The sequence below is a fragment of the Mobula birostris genome, chromosome 20 (assembly GCF_030028105.1).
Source record: "Mobula birostris isolate sMobBir1 chromosome 20, sMobBir1.hap1, whole genome shotgun sequence".
NCBI classification, from domain to species: Eukaryota; Metazoa; Chordata; class Chondrichthyes; order Myliobatiformes; family Myliobatidae; genus Mobula; species Mobula birostris.
In genome coordinates, this window is record NC_092389.1 from 58703600 (window position 1) to 58723046 (window position 19447).

Consider the following 19447-nt stretch of genomic DNA (forward strand, 5'->3'; position numbering starts at 1 on the left):
TCCGTTTTATTTAGTAGGGGTTCCTTTTTATTCCTTCTTTCCTTTTTTCCATAAAAAAAGATTTAATACTTTGTTTTTTGATTATTATTGCTTTTCTGTTTAGCCTGGTTGATAATTTAACTTTTACTCTACACATGGATATGTTATCTTGATTATTTTGATGTAGTTTTCTCTGTTGTTGATTTTCAATAATAATTAATAAAAAGATTTAAAAAGCAAGAAAAGGGTTTGATGAGCCTTAAAACAGGTCATTCTAGCAGTAGGTCAGATTGACTGTTGGGACCTTGTCAAGCAGTATTTCATATACAAATTTGGTTTATGTGTCTGCACCTTATGGGCCCTGCACATCGCTCTGGTGAGGGAAATGATGGGGCTGACTGTTTAGCAACACAACCTGTTAAAAGTTCAACTGTGGATATAGACCTTCCACTTCGCAAATCTTAGCTTAGGGGTTGGTAGTGTTAAGAGTTAGGGACTTATGGCAAGACTTGTAGGATACAGGACAGGCACCTTCACAGAATACATAAACCAATCGGGTTTATGGAAGAAGGGCCAAAAATAAGAATGGAAGAAATGATATTGACACGACTTAGAAATGCCCACACGATGTTTAATTATGCCTTGTATCTAATTGGAAAACATCATTCTGTGTCGTGTACATTTTGTCATTATGAAACTGGTAAACACATACTATTTCAGTGTGAAGCAGATATGGCTGAAAAAAATCAAATGCAGTCTCCAGTACAATCTTTGGTGGGGTTGGTTGTTTTCAGATAAAAACTTTATTAAGTTAAGGGACTGGCTTTAAATTAATTCGCAGTATTGAACGGACAAAGGCCTATAATAACGGTAGCGTCACAATTATATCGGGGACATCAATATGCAAAGGGTTGGGAAAATCAGGTTGTTGTTCGATCACGATAGGGCGTTTGTTGAATGCCTACGAGACGGCTTCTTAAAGCAGCTTGTGTTTGGGCTACTCTGGGAAAGTCCATCTTGGATTGGGTGTTGTGTAATAACCCTGATCATCTCCAGGAGCTGAAAGTAAAGGAACCCGTCAGAGGCAGTGATCATAATATAATTGAATTCATACTGCAATTTCATAGGGAGAAGCCTAAGTCACATGTATCAGTCTCGCAATGGAATAAAGGGAATTACAGAGGCATGAGAGAGGAGCTTGCCCAGGTGAATTGGAGAGGGATACTGTGGGGACGATGGCTGAACAGAGGTGGCTGACGTATCTTGGAATAGTTTACAAGGCACAGGAGAGACATGTCCCACAGAAGAATTTCTCAGATGGCAGCGGTGGGAATCCATGGCTGACAAGGGAAGTTAAGGACTGTGTGTTACGTAAGGAAATGGCATATAAGGGAGCAAAGGTGAGTGGGATGTTGGATTATTGGGATGCTCTTAAAATCTAACAAAAGGCAACAAAAAAAAAAGCCATAAGAATGCTAAAGATGAAATATGAAGCAAGCTAGCTAATAATATAAAGCAGTATACTAAAAGTTCATTTTCAGTTACATGAAGAGTGAAAGGGAGATGAGAGTTGATATTGGATTGGAAAATGATGCTGGTGAGGTAGTGATGGGGACAAAGAAATGTCAGATGAACTTAATGAACACTTTGTATCAATCTTCACTGTCTTTTCCAGTCAGCACCGCCCCCACCTGTCCCATTTAACCTGTCTCAGTGCGGGTGGACTTTAGGACCCGGGGGAGCTCAGGACCCGCCGCCCCGCGGCTGCGGCTGAATCCGCGGTGTTTCTGTTCTGTTGTCGGATGCGGTGAACGAGTTAAAATTAACGGATCGATAATTCTCATCTCGTGTTTATTTCACTCTCCGCACATTTATATTTACAGACACTTTACTCCTGACGCCGGCCCCGGGACCCGACCCGTTTACAGACCCGAAGCGGAACCGGAGCAGATTTTCAGCCACTGGTTTACGTCCCGAGGCCAGAAGAAAGGATAAAGTTTCCCCGTGAATTTATTCCCAGTGAAGGTGTGGAGATGGGACTTGGTCTCCGCGTTGTAAAATGAAACTGTCCCGGACTGGTAACTGAGATAAACTCCCACCCTCCCGGGGATGGGACCGGCAGGGAGACGGGACTCAGGGGAGATGAACACGTCACAATCCCGATGTATCACGTCACCAAACCGCCCGATGACCCAGAATCCGGTCTCCGGACTCAGACTGACCTCTCCCTCCCTCTCCGCGGACTCTGCGGCGACTCCCAGACACCAGCGCCGATTCCCCGCCACCTCCATCTCCCAGTAATGTCTCCCCGATGTGAATCCCTCCGATCCCAGCACACAAGCCCAGACTGTGAATCTCTTCCCGGTGTCAGGGAGATTCCTCCGGGTCCCGGTCAGTCTCACACTCTTCCGATCCTCAGACACCTCGAGCCACGGATTCGCCGTTTCCACATCCAGGGTGACAGAGACTGGGGGGAGAAGCAGAGAATTAGAGAGTCCCCGGGGATCGGGGGGAGACTCGGGCAGCGCGGCCCCGGGGATCGGGGGGGAGACTCGGGCAGCGCGGCCCCGGGGATCGGGGGGAGACTCGGGCAGCGCGGCCCCGGGGATCGGGGGGTTGACTCGAGCAGCGCGACCCCGGGGATCGGGGGGAGACTCGGGCAGCGCGGCCCCGGGGATCGGGGGGAGACTCGAGCAGCGCGGCCCCGGGGATCGGGGGGAGACTCGGGCAGCGCGGCCCCGGGGATCGGGGGGAGTCTCGGGGATCGGGGAAAGGCCGCTGGGCCTCAGGTGCGGTCTGGTGGCTGACACGAACTTTTCCCGTGGTTTGACCCAACGAAAGAGGACGGACAACTAACGTCTCCCCAGGGGTTTTCCGCTGGACGGAGAGCAGAGATTTCCCGATCAAACAGACACAAAATGCTGGAGGAACCGAGCGGGTCAGGCAGGAGGTGTGGAGAGAGATGGACAGCTACGGTTCAGGTCGACATCTTCCCTCAAGAACAGAAATAAATAGACAGTAGAAACGAGTGCAGGAAAGGGGTGGATTAAGATGGGATAGGGGTGAGTGAATAGATTTAAACTGGAGGTCACGGAGCCCCATCGGCCCAACTTGTTTGTGCTGACCAACTTGCTCTAGTGAGCTAGTCCCATTTGCCCATTATTCCTTTCACCTTTTCTTATCCACGTCCCTGCCAAGATGTATTTTAAAACATTCTCCCTGTACCCATCTCTACAGTTGATCAAGGGCGCGGTGTAAACAGAGATAGCCCTCTTCCCTGTCCACTGTACCATGAATTTTACTGTCATTAACAAACCTACTAACTATGTCACCGACATTATCATCCAAATCATTAATAGGAATGACAAACAACCCCAGCCCCAGCACTGACCTCTGCACGTCACAGGCCTCCAGTCCTCTGTGTTTAAGAGACACTTGGACAGACACTTCAATGGGCAAGGCACAGAAGGAGACTGACCTAATGCTGGCCAATGGGATGAATGTAGATGGGTAAATAGGTCAGCACAGATGTGATGGGTCGAAGGGCACATTTCTATGCTGTAGGGCAATGGCTCCGTGAACTGAATGGATAAGAACCCCCAAACCCCCTCTCCCTACGGGTGCTGAGAATTCCAAACAGACAGTGACCCCTGACCCTTGACTCCTCAGACAGGGGAAACATCCTCCCTGTATCCTGCCTGTTGACCCCAGAAGAATTTTTTGTTTCCCTGAGATCTCCTCTCATTCTTCTGAACAGGGAACAGAGAACATAGAACAGTACAGCACAGGAACAGGCCCCTCATCCAATGTTAACATTCATCACCCGCAGCCCCTCATTTGGACAGGGGGAGAATTTGCAGGGACCCTTAAACAACACAGGTCCTGATGCAGGATTTCAGCCTGAACCATCAACAGTTCACTCTTTTCCATAGATGTTTCCTGGCCTGCTGAGTTCCTCCAGCATTTTGTGTGTGTGGCTTCACCTTAAATATAGTCAATGAAATGTATTGCCTGTGGCAGATTCACTATCCTGTGGATAAAGGAATTCCTCCTCATCTCTGTTCTAAATGGACACCCTCTAGTCGGAGGCTGCGCCTTGTGTTCTCGACCCACCCACTATAGGAAAGATCCTTCCAATATCCACTCTCTCCGGGTAGGTGTCGGTGAGATCAGGCCAAGACCCTTCATCAGGACCTGTGTTGCTTGGATTACCAGCATCTGCAGATTTTCTCGTGTGTGATTTTTAAAGCAGAAGTTGATATGTAAACTTCTTGATTAGTCAGGGTGTCAAATGTTATGGGGAGGAGGCGGGAGAGTAGAGTTGAGAGGGATATAAATCAGCCATTCTTCTAAACTCCCATGAGTACAGCCCAAAACCATCAAACACTCCTCATATGTTAACTCTTTCATTCCCAAAATCATTCTTGTGAACCTCCTGGACCCTTTCCAATGCCAGCACATCTTTTCCGATATAAGGGACCCAAAACTGCTCAGAATACTCCGAGTGTGGTCTGACCAATGCCTTATAAACACTCAGAATGACATCCTATTCGAATCCTCTCGAAATGAATGCTAACGTTGAGCTTGCTGAGCTTAACACTGACTCAAACTGCAATTAACCATCAGGGAATCCTGCACAAGGACACCCAAGTCCCTTCTGCGCTTCTGATTTTTGAATTTTCTCACTGTTTACAAAATCGTCTATGCTTTTATTCCGCCTGCCAAATTGCATGCATGACTTCCCTACTCGATAATCCATCTATCACATCTTTGTCCATTTTCGAATCTGTCTCTGTCCTTCCCCAGACTCTGAGCTTCTGCACCACTACCTTCCCCTTCACCTAACTTCATATCATCTGCAAACTTGGCCACAAAGGCAACAATTCTGTCATCCAAATCATTCTTTGTCTATCTCGGCTTTGTGTTCCTCGAAAAATTCAAACAGATTGTCGGGCAAGATTTCCCCTTCAGGGAAGGCATCCTGTCTTTGCCCTATTTTATCATGTGCCTCCATGTACCCAAAAGCAGTTCCATTAATACTGGACTCCAGCATCTTTCCAAGCACACCACATCCAGACTAACTCGCCTGTAATTTTCTTTCCTCAGCTGCTTTCCCTTCATAAAGAGTGAAGTCACCTTTGCAATTTCCATTCGTCTTGAATGTCCAATTATCTAGTGATTCCTGAAAGATCATTACTAATGCCCCCATATTCTCTTCAGCTAACTCTTTCCGAACACTGGGGTGTAGTCCATCTGGTCCAGCTACCTTCAGACCTTCAATCTTCCCACGCACTTTCTCCTCAGTAACATCAACAACACTCAATTCTGTCCCCAGACACTCTCACATTTCTGACATACAGCTGGTATCTTCCACAGTGAGGATTGGCACAAAATATTAAATAAGTACTTCGACAATGTATTTTGTCACATGTCTCCTCTCCAGTGTCACTTTCTTGGGGTCCAATATCCACTCTTGCCTCTCTTTTACTGTTTAGAGTTTTGTGTCCTCTTGAGTATTGTAGGCAAGCTTTCCCTCATATCTCATTTTCTCTCCTTCGGGCTTTGTAATTGCTTTCTGTTGATTATCAAAATCTCCTCAATACTTCAACATCCTGCTAATTTTTGCTCTATTTTATGCCCTCTCTTTCACTTTTATGCTGTCTTTGACTTCCCTTGTTAAACAAGGTTGCCTCATTCTCCGTGGATAATACTCCTCCGTCTTTGGGATTTATCTATCCAAATTGCCCCCAGAAATTCCAGTCTTTGTTGTTCTGCAATCATCCCTGCTGGCGTCCCCTCCCAATCTACTTTGGTCAGCTCTTCCCTCATGCCTCTGTAACTAACTTTACTCCACTCTAATACCGATACATCTGACTTTATCTCCCTCTCAAACTCTGGGGTGAATTCTATCATTTTATGATCACTGCTTCCTAAAGATTCTTTCCCCTTAGTCTCCCAAATCATATCTGGTTCACTATACAAATCCCACTCTAGAATTGCCTTTCTCCCATTGGGCTCAACCAGAAGTGGTTCTAAAAAGCTATTTTGGGGACATTCTACAAATTCCCTCTCTTGGGATGCAGCACCAACATGATTTTCCCAATCTACCTCCTTGTTGAAATCCCCCATTCCGACTGTCACATTGCATTTTTTTTCCATTTCCTACTGTAATTTGTATCCCATTTCGATCCTGGCTACTATTTAGAGGCCTGTATATAATTACCATCAGGGTGTTTTTACCCTTGCAGTTTCTTAACTCTACCCACAATGACTCAACATCTTCCCATCCTATGTCACCTCTCTCTAAGGATTTTATTTCATTTTTTACAACAGACCCTCCCCAGCGGTTCTGCCTACCTGCCTGTCCTTTGAACACAAGGTGTATCCTTGGATGTTGGGCTTCAACCAGCATCTCCTTTCAGCCACAACACAGTGACGCCAACAACGTTGTACCTGCCAATCTCTACCTGTGCTACAACATCATCAACCTTATTCCGTATACTGGAGCAATCAAATATAACACCTTCAGTCCTGTATTCATCAGCCTATTCGACACTGTCCACATGAACTTAAGCAAGATCTATGATATCAATGATAGACCACAGTTCGGGTATTGTCTGCATTTCCACTTCCTCGAATATAGTGAAACATAGAAACACAGAAAACATAGAACACAATACAGGCCCTTCGGCCCACAAAGCTGTGTCGGACATGTCCCTACTTTAGAACTACCTAGGCCTTACCCATGATCCTCTATTTTTATAAGCTCCATGTAGCCATTCATGAGTTTCTTAAAAGACCCTGTCGTTTCCACCTGCAGCACCACCACCAGCAGCCCGTTCCGCGCACTCACCATTCTCTGCATAAAAAACATACCTCCGACATCTCTGTATCTCCTTCCAAGCACCTTCAAACTATGCCCTCTCATGCTAGCCATTTCAGCCCTGGGAAAAAGCCTCTGACTGTCCACACGATCAATGCCTCTCATTATCTTGTACACCTCTATCAGGTCACCTCTCATCCTTCGTCGTTCCAAGGAGAAAAGGCCGAGTTCACTCAACCTATTCTCATAAGGCATACCCCCCCCCAAAAAAAAACAGGCAACATCCTTGTAAATCTCCTCTGCACCCTTTCCATGGTTTCCACGTCCTTCCTGTAGTTGTAGTGAGGTGACCAGAATTGAGCACAGTACTCCAAGTGGGCTGACCAGGGTCTTATATACGTGCAACATTACCTCTCGGCTCTTAAACTCAATCCCACGATTGATGAAGGTCAATGCACCGTACGCTTTCTTAACCACAGAGTCAACCCGTGTAGGATATCATTACACTGGACAGGAAGGTTCAGGAGGATGTTACCGGGATTGGGGGGGGCTTGGATTAAAAGTAGAGAGTAGATAAGTTTGGGCTATTTAGCTGTAGTGTAGGACGTTGATTGTTGACCCCTTATCGAGGTAAATACATTCACAACGGGCTGAGATAAAGTGAGTCTTTTTTCTGAGAAACGGGAGTACAGAACCAGAGGGCTCAGATTGAAAGTGAGAGGGAAAATTTTCATGAGGGATCTGAGGGAGGTGGGCAGATGGAATTTGCTGTCAGATGCTGCAGAAACAGGTAAAATTAAAATATATTCAGATGAATTTACACAGGTACATAGATAGGAAGTGATTAGAGGGATCTGGGACAAACACACACAAATGGGACATGCTCAGGAAGACATCTCAGTCTTGCAGATGGATGAAGTGGGCCGTCGGTTCAATATCCGTCAAACCCTCCCAGATCATCCTCCTGAGGAATCTCACCCCGGAGTCTGTCTATGAACTGTTGATGTGACGTCGCATCAGGGGGCAGCTCAGTGCACAGAACAGACTGGGTAAGGACGGCAGATTTCATTCCTAAGTCGGAACGTGGGCCTATTTCTTTGACCATGTGTCACACTCAGATATTATGTGTGTGTGTGTGTGTGTGTGTGTGTGTGTGTGTGTTGATTGTGGTAAAGATCATTGTGTTTGTGTGTACACATTGAAGGAGAGTGTACACATTGAAGTATTTGTATGTCACAGTGTGTCATCACATGTCTGGTGTGTGCTGACAATGTGTGACATGTATGAGTTGTTTAAATAAATAAATTACCGTGTCTGAAGAGAATAGTTTCTAGGTTACTGAAGGAAATATCAACGTACATTGCTGCGTCTCTGACTACAATCTGCCAATCCTTCCTGTGTATGTGTGTGTCGGGCTGTTTTGCCAGTCTGGTTATGCTGTGTGTGCTTCTCCTGAGATGAAATCCTGAATGATGTCAATGCTGGCTGGGTTGTCTGGGCTCATTCTCACAATGCTTCAATGTTGTGGTCTGATAACCATAAGCTCATAAGATATAGGAGCAGAATTTGGCCATTTGGCCCACTGTGACTGCTCCACCATTCAATCATGGCTGATCCTTTTCTTCTCCTCCTCAGCCCCACTCCCCGGCCTTCTCGCCACAACCTCTGATACTGTGTGCAATCTAGAACCTGTCAAGCTCGGCCTTAAATATGCCCAACGACCTGGCCTCCACAGCTGCCTGTGGTAACAAGTTCTGCAAATTCACCACCTCTGGCTGAAGAAATTTCTCTGCATCTCTGTTTTTAAATAAGACGCCCCTGTATCTTGAGGCTGTGCCCTCTTGTCCCAGACTCCCCCACTATGGGAAACATCCTTCCCACATCTACTCTGTCTTGGCCTTTCAACATTCAAAATGTTTCAATGAGATTCCCCCACCATCTATCTAAATTTCAGCGAGTACAGTCACAGAGCTATCAAACGTTTCAAGTCTGATAACCCTTTCATTCCCGGAATCATCCTTGTGAACCTCCTCTGAACCCTCTACGATGCCAGCACATCCTTTCTCAGATGAGGAGCCCAAAACTGTTCACAATACTCAAGGTAATGCCTTACCAGTGCCTTATAAACCCTCAGCATCACATCCCTGATCCTGTATACTAAACTCCTGGAACTGAATGCTAACATTGCATTTACCTTCCTCACAACTGACTCTACCTGCAAGTTAACCTTCAGGGTGCTCTGCAGAAGGACCCCCACATCCATCTGCATCTCAGATTTTTGAATTGTGTCCCCATTTTAAATATTCTGCGTATTATGTCTCCTACCACAATGCATGACCATGAATTTCCCAGCATTGTGTATCATTTGCCACTTTCTTGCCGAGTCTCCTCATCCAAGTCCTTCCACAGCCTACCTGTTTTCTCAACAGTACCGGCCCCTCCACCAATCTTAGTGTATGCCAACGCGTCCTATCTTGTCCAGTATCACCAAGTATTCCATAACCTCATACTTAACAATTGACACGAATGTCTTCCCAACCACAGAGGTGAGGCTAACTGGTGTATAACTTCATTTCTGCTGCCTTCTTCATGACTAAGAGTTGGGTGACATTTGTAATTTCCGGTCCTCTAGCACCATACCAGAGTCCAATGATTTTTGAAAGATCATTTCAAATGCCTCCACAATGTCTACCGCTACCTCTTTCAGAACACTAGGGTGCAGTTCATCTGGTCTGAGTGACTTATGTCCCTTTTTGAGCACCTTCTCCCTTGTAACAGTAACTGTACTCACTTCTCTTCCCTCGCACTCTTCAACACCTGACACAGTGCCAGTGTCTTCCACAGTGAAGACTGATGAAAATACTCATTTAGTTCATCTGCCATCTCTTTTTCCCCTGTTATTATATATCCAGCCTCATTTTTTAGTGGTCCTATATCCACTCTCATCTCTATTTTATTTTTTCGCAATACTTGAAAATCAATTTGATATTGTTTGTTTGTTTGACCTGCTGCGTTCGCCAGGAACTTTGATGTGTGCTGCTTGATATTGTTTGCTTACTTGTTTTATAAAGACAGGTGTGTAAAAAGGGCCTGAAGGATCATTGGAAACCCAAGTCACCCCAACAACAAACTGTACCAGTCGCTACCATACAGGAACTGGTACCACAGCATAAAAGCCAGAACCAACAGGATCCGGAGACAGCTTCTTCCACCAGGCTATCAGACTGATTAACTCGTGCTGAGACAACTGTATTTCTATGTTATATTGACTAGAATGTTATACATATTATTTATCATAAATTACTATAAACTGCACATTTAGACGGAAGATTTTTACTGCTTGTTTATAGAAAGGATGTAAGTAATAAAGCCAATTCAATTCAATTCAATATCATATTTCATTTTTCCCCTCCCAATCATCTTTTCAGTTCCTCTCTGTAGGTATTTAAAAGCCTCCCAATTATAAGACCAGAAGACAAAGGAGCAGAAGTCGGCCATTTGGCCCATCGAGTCTGTTCCGCCATTTTATCATGAGCTGATCCATTCTCCCATTTAGTCCCACTCCCCCATCTTCTCACCATAACTTTTGATGCCCTGGCTACTCAGATACCTATCAATCTCTGCCTTAAATACACCCAATGACTAGGCCTCCACTGCTGCCCTTGGCAACAAATTCCACAGATTCACCACCCTCTGACTCAAAAAAATTTCTTCGCATTTCTGTTCTGAATGGGCACCCTTCAATCCTTAATTCATGCCCTCTCGTACTAGACTCCCCCATCATGGGAAACAACTTTTCCACATCCACTCTGTCCATGCCTTTCAACATTCAAAATGTTTCTATGAGGTCTCCCCTCATTCTTCTAAACTCCAAGGAATACAGTCCAAGAGCGGAAAAACGTTCCTCATATGTTAACCTTCTCATTCCTGGAATCATTCTAGTGAATCTTCTCTGTACCCTCTCCAACGTCAGCACATCCTTTCTTAAATAAGGAGACCAAAACTGCCCACAGTACTCTAAGTGAGGTCTCACCAGCGCCTTATAGAGCCTCAACATCACATGCCTGCTCCTATACTCTATTCCTCTAGAAATGAATGCCAACATTGCATTCGCCTTCTTCACTACTGACTCAACCTGGAGGTTAACCTTAAGGGTATCCTGTACGAGGACTCCCAATTCCCGTTGCATCTCAGAACTTTGAATTCTTTCCCCATTTATATAATAGTCTGCCCATTTATTTTTTCTCTGCCAAAGTGCATAACCATACACCTTTCAACATTATACTTTATTTGCCACTTCTCTGCCCATTCTTCCAATCTATCCAAGTCTCTCTGCAGACTCTCCGTTTCCTCAGCACTACCGGCCCCTCCACCTATCTTCGTATTGTCAGCAAACTTAGCCACAAAGCCATCGATTCCATAATCCAAATCATTGCACCCCCAACACTGATCCCTGCGGAACACCACTGGTAACCGGCAGCCAACCAGAATAGGATCCCTTTATTCCCACTCTCTGTTTCCTGCCAATCAGCCAACGCTCTATCCACGTATGTAACTTTCCCGTAATTCCATGGGCTCTTATCTTGTTAAGTAGCCTCATGTGTGGCACCTTGTCAAAGGCCTTCTGAAAATCCAAATATACAACATCCACTGCATCTCCCTTGTCTAGCCTACTGGTAATTTCCTAAAAAATTGTAATAGGTTTGTCAGGCAGGATTTTCCTTGAAGGAATCCATGCTGAGTTCTGCCTATCTTGTCATATGCCTCCAGGTACTCTGTAACCTCATCCTTGACAATCGACTCCAACAACTTCCCAACCACCGATGTCAATTCTCTGTCTTCCTATTAATTTTCACTTTGTTGTATGCCCACTCTTTTGCATTTACATCAGCATTATCAGCCACGATTGTACTATTTTGCCATTTGAGTATTTATTTATTTTTGGAATATATCTATCCTTCACCTTCCTCATTTTCCCAGAATCTGACATCATTTCTGCTCTGCTGTCATTCCGGACAACATCTCCCCCCAATTTACTTTGTCCGGCTCCTCTTTCAGACCACTGTAATTTCTTTTACTCCTCTGGAATACTACAACGTCAGACTTTACTTTTTCCTTATCTGAACGCAGTCATGTTGTGAGCACGGCCTCCTCAGGTTTTTTTTTTCTCTAAGATATCACCTCCTGTTCAATACATAACACCCAATCCAGTAGAGCTGTTCCCCAAGTTGGCTCAATGACAACCTGCTCTAAAAAGTTATCACATGGCATTCAACAAATTCACTCTCTTGAGATCCATTACCAACCTGATTTTCCCAATTGACCTGCTTGTTGAAATCTCCCATGACTATCGTAACATTGTCTGTTTCATCGGCCTTTTCTGTTTCCAGTTGTAATCTGTGGTCCACATCCAGCTACTGTTGGGATCCTGTATGTGACTGTCATCAGTGTCATTTTCACTTCTGAATTTCCTTAACTCAACCCACAAGGAATCAACATCTTCCAATCCTATGTTACATCTTTCTATTGATTTACCAGGAGAGCCATGTCACCCCCTCTGCCGACCTTCCTATACCACCGATACAAATGTGTAACCTTGGACATTCATCTCCCAACTACAACCATCCTTCAGTCATGATTCAGTGATGGCCACAACTTCATACCCGACAAACTGTAATAATGCAACAAGATCATCCACCTTATTCTTTATACTCCATGCATTGAGATATAACACTTTGTGTACTGTATTTCCTATCCTTTTTAATTCTGCATCCCTAATGCACTGATACTCACCCAGCTGGCTGCAGTTTTGTCCTCGTGCGTGTGTGTGTGCTGATCCAGAAGGGGGAAGACCTGCGTCAATCAGAGTCTGCACTCACAGCGCATGAAGGACTTGTGCATGTTTCTGACAAGCCCGGTGACCACACTGATGCCCGCTTTTATTCCCTACAATATCATCAAGTCAGTATTAATTTTCCAGCTCCTGCGGTAGGATGCAAACTCATGTCTAGGTGTGTTAGTGCAGTGGCCTGGGATCGGGACACAGTGGTTCATCTGCCAGTCCTGTGTATTGGTTGTATTGTGGCTCTGTGCTGGTGTGTTCAGGGGTCTGACATCTCCAGCTGACCATGTGACAGTGACACCACCCCCCCACCAGTCGGTGGGGTTGATGTGGAATAAACTTCAGTTCCACTTCAACCCAATATTACAGCAATCTTTGCCTCAAATTTGAACTTAATTGTGATCTCACAAACAAGAAGAAATGAATCTTTGTAAGTTTTACCTCGATTAATGGCATCAAGAGTTTCTCTCAGCACTGTGTTCAACAAATAGATGTGATCAAATTTTTCCACCGGTAGGGTCTCATCTGTCACTGACAATTCCGGGACATCATCATTAATCCTGTAAATAATAAACTGATGGTGATAAACTGCTATTCTAAACTATTTTACAAATCCATACAGGGTTTCAGTAAAGAGCATGTCCTACCTCCTATTCCGATGAGCTTCCTCCTGAAATAAATAAAACACAAATCTGAATAGACAGAGACTATTGACATCCTGAATTTCATCCAAACCATTACAAGGTGTTGAAAATTCCCACTCCTGCAGTCACTCACACACACAGACAATACAGAACCAGGGGTTGAAAATTCCCACCCCTGCAGTCACTCACACACACAGACAATACAGAACCAGGGGTTGAAAATTCCCACTCCTGCAGTCACTCACACACACACACACACAGACAATACAGAACCAGGGGTTGAAAATTCCCACTCCTGCAGTCACTCACACACACAGACAATGCAGAACCAGGGGTTAAATTACAGGAAAGGTTTCTGAAAATTAGCTCATTACTGAGAGGATGAAACTTACAGGAAAGACAGGATGGGTTGCACATTTTCATCTGGATAAGACGTCAGGGTGATAAAATGGAGCAATTGAAGATCAATGATGGATTTGATTGTGTGCATGTGGAGAAAGTATATCTATTTATGGGCAGGAGAAAGTATATCTATTTATGAGCAGATGAAATTCCAGATGGATCTTAATAAATCCCATAAGAAATTTAGTGAGGAGGATGTAGAACTCACTGCCACAGGAGTGTTTGAAGCGGAACAGCAGAGATTGAATGTCATGGGGAAACTGGATAAACACGAGGGACCAGGGAGTTCGGGCCACTGTTGCTGGGTGCGGTGAGTAGGTGGGAGGAGGTTTGTTTAACAGGGAAGCAGATAGGAGAAGATGGACCGAATGGTCTGTTTATGATGGAGAATGGGATATTATCCCGTATGAAGTTTATCTGAGAAAGTGAAGAAACAGTGAATGTTTCCCTAATCTGACGGAAACCAGATATTGAGGATAAATCTGATGTGTGTGTTACATTCTTTGTTCTCAGTGATTGACAGAGAGAACCTCACACCCACCGCACCAGATACACTCACAGCCTGTGACTGGAACTGTGTGTTAATGGGAGATTTAGAGGATATTTAACAGGTAATTAAGGACAAAGTCTGCAACTCTGTGTTATTTTCAGAGCAGATTACATTCTGTCCTGGGATGTACAGAAGTTGTGGAAGTCCAGTTCTGGGACAACAACAACCCTGAATAGTTTCATCAATTGTCTGGTGAGAAACAGTTTACTGCCATTTGTAAATGCTGTGTGTAGGAGCAATGCACCTGTTTTCTGTCTGCAATGTATTCTGTGTTACGTGTTTATTATGGTAACACGTCATGTGAGTGGGGGTGTGGGAAAAGCGAACCAAATAAGTTACATATTCGAACTTTGTTCTCAAAAGTTTTGAGCTGGGGACGGACGGATGTCATATCTTTGTTGACCGATACGTTGCAGCTTAACTTACAATTTATAATGCTTAAGATTCATTGCTTCTAGATTGTATGTTGCTAATAGAGGATCGAATACATATCTTAGACATTTTGGATCATCATCATTGGAGTAATTGGAGGGCGCGTCATTCAAGTACAACAATCTGTGTGAGGTCGCCTGGAGCGGCAATTGATTTGTTAGAACTGGCCACTGTGCTGTGTTTATTTCAAATATACCACTGTTCATTTCGTGCTCTTTGACAGGAACAAATTGAAATATAATCCCTCACCTTGAGAAATATCACACTGTCTTTTTGATCCATCTGTTCCTTTAACTTTGAGATTTCCTCCTGAATCAACCTGATATTCTCTTGAATCTCTCGAATATTTTTCTCCATTCGATTTAGAATCCTCTCCTCTTCTTCCCTGAGATCCCTGAGTACGCTCTGCTCTTTCTCAGTGATATTCCGACGCAGTTCTGCAAACTGGGACGTGATGTGGGTCTGAAGGCTGTGTGACTGTTCCTGTCGAACGAAAGGTGAAGATTAATTTACTGTAGTGTTGACTGTATTTCCTGATGACATTAAGGTGACCACTCGGTCTATTAAAGTCCATGCTTCTGAGTCATTCCCATCAACCTCATTCCCTCACGTTTTCCTGAAACCTCCCTCATTGACCTATTAACTCCCACCTGATTCACATACAACCTCCCCCACCTTCACAGGGTTAATTGTAATTAACCATTCATCCAGCATGTCCTTGGGATGTGTCTGAAACTGTCGTGGTCACAAGAAGAGCATGCAAACTCCACACAGACAGCACCAGAGGTCAGGATCGAAACCAGGTCACTGGAGCTGCGATACTCTGGAATTCTGCATTAAAGGGAGCAAAACTTTACAGTAATATCAGAAAATCCGCTCAGGAAGCCTCACCCGAACTCCGGAAATCTTCTCTTTCTGTTGCTGCTCCTTTTCCTGGAAGTCTGATTTCTTTTTTGTGAGAGAGTCTAAGGAAGATTTTAGCTGATCCTGGAAGTCAGAGAGCGGAAGAAATAGAAAAAAAAAGGTAGAACAAAAGAAACAGGGGATCAAACGCGACTACCGCACACAAAATGCCAGAGGAACTCAGCATCTACAGTGGCATGCAAAAGTTTGGGCACCCCGGTCAAAATTTCTTTTACTGAGAATAGCTAAGCGAGTAAAAGATGAACTGATTTCCAAAACGCATAAAGTTAAAGATGACAGATTTCTTTAATGTTCTAAGCAAATATGTTTTTTTTTATTTCCATATTTTGCAGTTTCAAAATAACAATAACATTGCGGCCTAGAAGTTCTATTTTAACTTCATCAGTCCACAGGACTTGTTTCCAAAATGCATCAGGCTTGTTTGGATGTTCTTTGAATTCTTCAAATAGAACTTTCTGGCCACAATGAGCAAAGGTATGTTTGGAGCAAAAGAGGGTGCAGGATTTCATGAAAAGAATCCCTCTCCAACTGTTCAGCACGGGGGTGGACCGATCATGTTTTGGGCTTGTGTCGCAGCCAGTGGTCTGGGGAACATTTACTGGTAGAGGGAAAAATGAATTTAATTAAATACCAGCAAATTCTGGAAGCAAATGTCACACCGTCTGTAAAAAAGCTGAAAAGAGGATGGCTTCTACAACAGGATAATGAACCTAAACACACCTCAAAATCCACAATGGACTACCTCAAGAGGCGCAAGCTGAAGATTTTGCCATGGCCCTCACAGTCCCCCAACCTAAACTTCATCGAGAATCTGTGGATAGAACTCAAAAGAGCAGTGCATGCAAGGCGGCCCAAGAATCTCACAGAACTTAAAGCCTTTTGCAAGGTAGAATGTGCAAAAATCAACCAAACATGAAATGAAAGACTCAGCTGGCTACAGAAAGTGTTTACAAGCTGTGATACTTGCCAAAGGGGGTGTTACTAAGTACTGACCATGCAGGTTGCCCAAACTTTTGCTTTGGGCCCTCTTCCTTTTTTTGTTATTTTGAAACTGTAAAAGATGGAAATAAAAACATTTCTTGCTTAAAATATTAAAGAAATGTGTCATCTTTAACTTCATGCCTTTTGGAAATCTGTTCATTTTTACTCGCTTAGCTATTCACAGGAACAGAAGTTTTGACCAGGAGTGCCCAAACTTTTGCAAGCCACTGTATGCAGGGCAAAGAAACAGTCGACGTTTCGGGATGAGACCCTTCACTAGGACTGGGAAGGAATGGGGCAGAAGCCAGAGTAAAAAGGTTGGGGACGAGAACCAGCTGACAGGTGACGGGTGAGACAACGTGAGGGGGAACGTGGGGGAGGGTGGTGAAGTAAGAAGCTGAGAGGGGACAGGTGGAAGAGGCAAAGAGCTGAAGAAGCAGGAAACTAACACGAGAGGACAATCGACCATGGAAGAAAAGGGAGGAATTGGGACTGTTCGGGCCCCTGAATGGTGACGAGGGAGGAGGTGTAGAAGTCAGGTGTATCACCTGTCCCGTTTACAGGTATCGGTGTCAGGAGGGAGATCAGTGGGACGGAGCGAGTGGATAAAGGATTTACGTAGAGAGCGATCTCTACGGAGAGCGGAGAGTTGTGGAAGTGACATGGCGGTGGGATGTGCTTGGTGATAGAATCGCGTTGGAGATGGTGAAAGATGCGGAGAATGATATGTTAGTTATGGAGGCTCGTGTGTTTGTAGGTAGCACTTTGGAGATTCAGTTGACGATGGGGTCAGTATCAAATTCAGGTTAGTTTTACCTTGTAGATTTTAACAGCCTCTTTAATCGGCAGGAAGCGGTGCTCTCTGTGTTCCTGCGCAACTGCACAGATCACACAGATCAGTGTCTTGTCCGTTTCACAGAACAGCTTCAGTTCTTCCTCATGTTCCTCGCAGTGAAGTTTACTTTCCTTCCCTTTCGGATTCAGGTTTAAATTTCGAATTTTTTCAACCAGATTTGCTAAGGCCCGATTGACCCTGAGGGTGCGGTCAGCAAACACCTCTCTACACTCCGGGCAGGAGTTTCTCTCCTCCCTTTCCCAACACCGTGTGATACAAGAGCGACAGAAGTTGTGCGCGCACTCCAGCGACACCGGATCTGTGAAGAAATCCAGGCAGATGGGACAAATTGCCTCCTCGCTCAAACTCTCGACCTGTCCTTTCGAAGCCATGTTAACTCCTGGCACTTCCTGATTCAGAATGCTGCCGATCCCCTGCAGTACCGCGATTGTCCACTACAGGCGCTGCAGATTCAGCGAATGAACATTACGTTACTGCCTGTGATTTCCATACCAGGGTGGGATCGGAAACACATAAACTGGTCGGAAATAAACACTTGGCCATGGATTGCCCAAGCCCGGCTGCAAAAAGGAGGATGGTGGGCATGGGGCTAGTAATCCCAGTGCGACAGATACTTCAGGGAACGCTGGAGAGCTGCTGTTGGCCTGTGCCCCAGTAGGCGTGATGGGCTAAGGAAGAAGCAGAACAGAAATGAAGCCGGAGAGAAGAGCCTGGTTCAGTCTGAGGCAGGACTGAAAGGGACAAGTTCTGAAAAGAGAGGCACAAGAGACTGCAGATGCTGGAATCTCGAGTCAGAAATATGATGCTGGAGGAGCTGAGGGGGTCAGGCAGCATCTGTGGAGGGGAATGTAAAATCGACTTTCCGGGTCGGGATCCTTCATCTGGACTGTCTCAACCCGAAATGCCTGACCTGATGAGTAATTCCAGCAGCTCCTTTTTATTGTTTCTCCAGGTCTAAAGAGAGTAAGGTTTGGGTGCAAAACGGTGGCAAATATTGAAAGCAACTATAAAATTAGTTAATGCCATGAAACTGGGGTTATGGAGAGAATATTGTGCTTTGCGGAGACAGATGAAGTGATAATGACCGACCTGTGACTACTGGGAAAAAAAACACAGGACCGGATATTCAACGTCACAGGGAGCAAAACATTATTTTTTCGGTAACGTCCTGATTTCAACAGCCCTTTGTGAGAGAAACTTCGTGACTTAACGCATGTCCATCCCGGCTCCAATGGAAGGCCCGGTCTCCCTCACTCAGCCCAGAAGTTGAATATTATTATGGTGACTAAAGTCCATATAGATATTCACAGGGTTAAATCGTGCAGTGCCTTTACCCAGTGATTTTACATTCTTTGCCAGTGGGGTATTTAGTGCTATTTTACATTCGATAAAACCGATAGGACTGTTGTCGCTCATGTGTCCCCCGGGGTGTTTCACTACGACAATAACTGAGAAGCTTCCTCAGCCAACCTGGCCCCTCCCTGTCCAGGAGCAGGGGGACCCTGTAGTTTCAATGCTGTCCCTGCAGCCTGGAAAGTGCCGGTCGGCAACATTCCTGTACGACAGGGGTCCCCAACATTTTCCATGCCATGGATCAATGTCATTAACCGTGGACCCCAGGTTGGGAACATCAGCTCTGCGGACATCTCGATGTGATGACAGACCAACAGGCTTTGGGGGTCTTCCACCGAGTTGATGATCTGCCAGCAGCACTTGATGTCCGTCTTTCTGTGCGTCCAGGGAACAGCCCGAGGATCAGTGATCCTTCTGTCACGCAGCTGCTGTGGCGCAGGCCCTTGTATCTTTCTCCACACATCTTCACCATCCCACAGTCCGCAAAGAGGTGAGTGACCGTCTCGTCTCCACTGCAGTAATCTCGGGGCAGCGCGCTGTGGGAGTGATCTCCGGGCATGCAGCAAGGATCAGACTGGGAGGTCCCTCTCGCCGCCAGCCAGGTAAGGTCTTGCTGCCTGTTGGTGAGATCTGGTGATGAGATATTCTGCCAGATGGTCTG

General features: G+C 45.2%; 1 protein-coding gene and 1 pseudogene across 1 annotated transcript; both read right to left on the bottom strand.

Moving 5' to 3' along the window:
- Positions 1 to 19447, bottom strand: part of LOC140185006 (uncharacterized) — a 686808-nt pseudogene that overhangs the window by 276961 nt on the left and 390400 nt on the right.
- LOC140185306 (zinc-binding protein A33-like) lies at positions 1825 to 17995 on the bottom strand. The gene is made up of 6 exons (XM_072238697.1): positions 17394 to 17995; positions 15564 to 15659; positions 14922 to 15155; positions 13292 to 13314; positions 13086 to 13204; positions 1825 to 2446 (listed from the first exon to the last, which is right to left on the bottom strand). The coding sequence occupies exons 1-6, from the start codon at positions 17802 to 17804 to the stop codon at positions 1902 to 1904; spliced, it is 1428 nt and encodes a 475-aa protein (XP_072094798.1). The 5' UTR covers positions 17805 to 17995; the 3' UTR covers positions 1825 to 1901.

Excerpts from the sequence above, each read along its gene's own strand:
- LOC140185306 (XM_072238697.1), bottom strand. The coding sequence starts at position 17,804 with ATGGCTTCGAAAGGACAGGTCGAGAGTTTGAGCGAGGAGGCAATTTGT. Across the intron at positions 15,660-17,393 it reads AGGCTGTTAAAATCTACAAG|GATCAGCTAAAATCTTCCTT; the intron begins GTAAAACTAACC and ends TCTGACTTCCAG. Across the intron at positions 13,315-14,921 it reads ACAGTGTGATATTTCTCAAG|GAGGAAGCTCATCGGAATAG; the intron begins GTGAGGGATTAT and ends TATTTATTTCAG.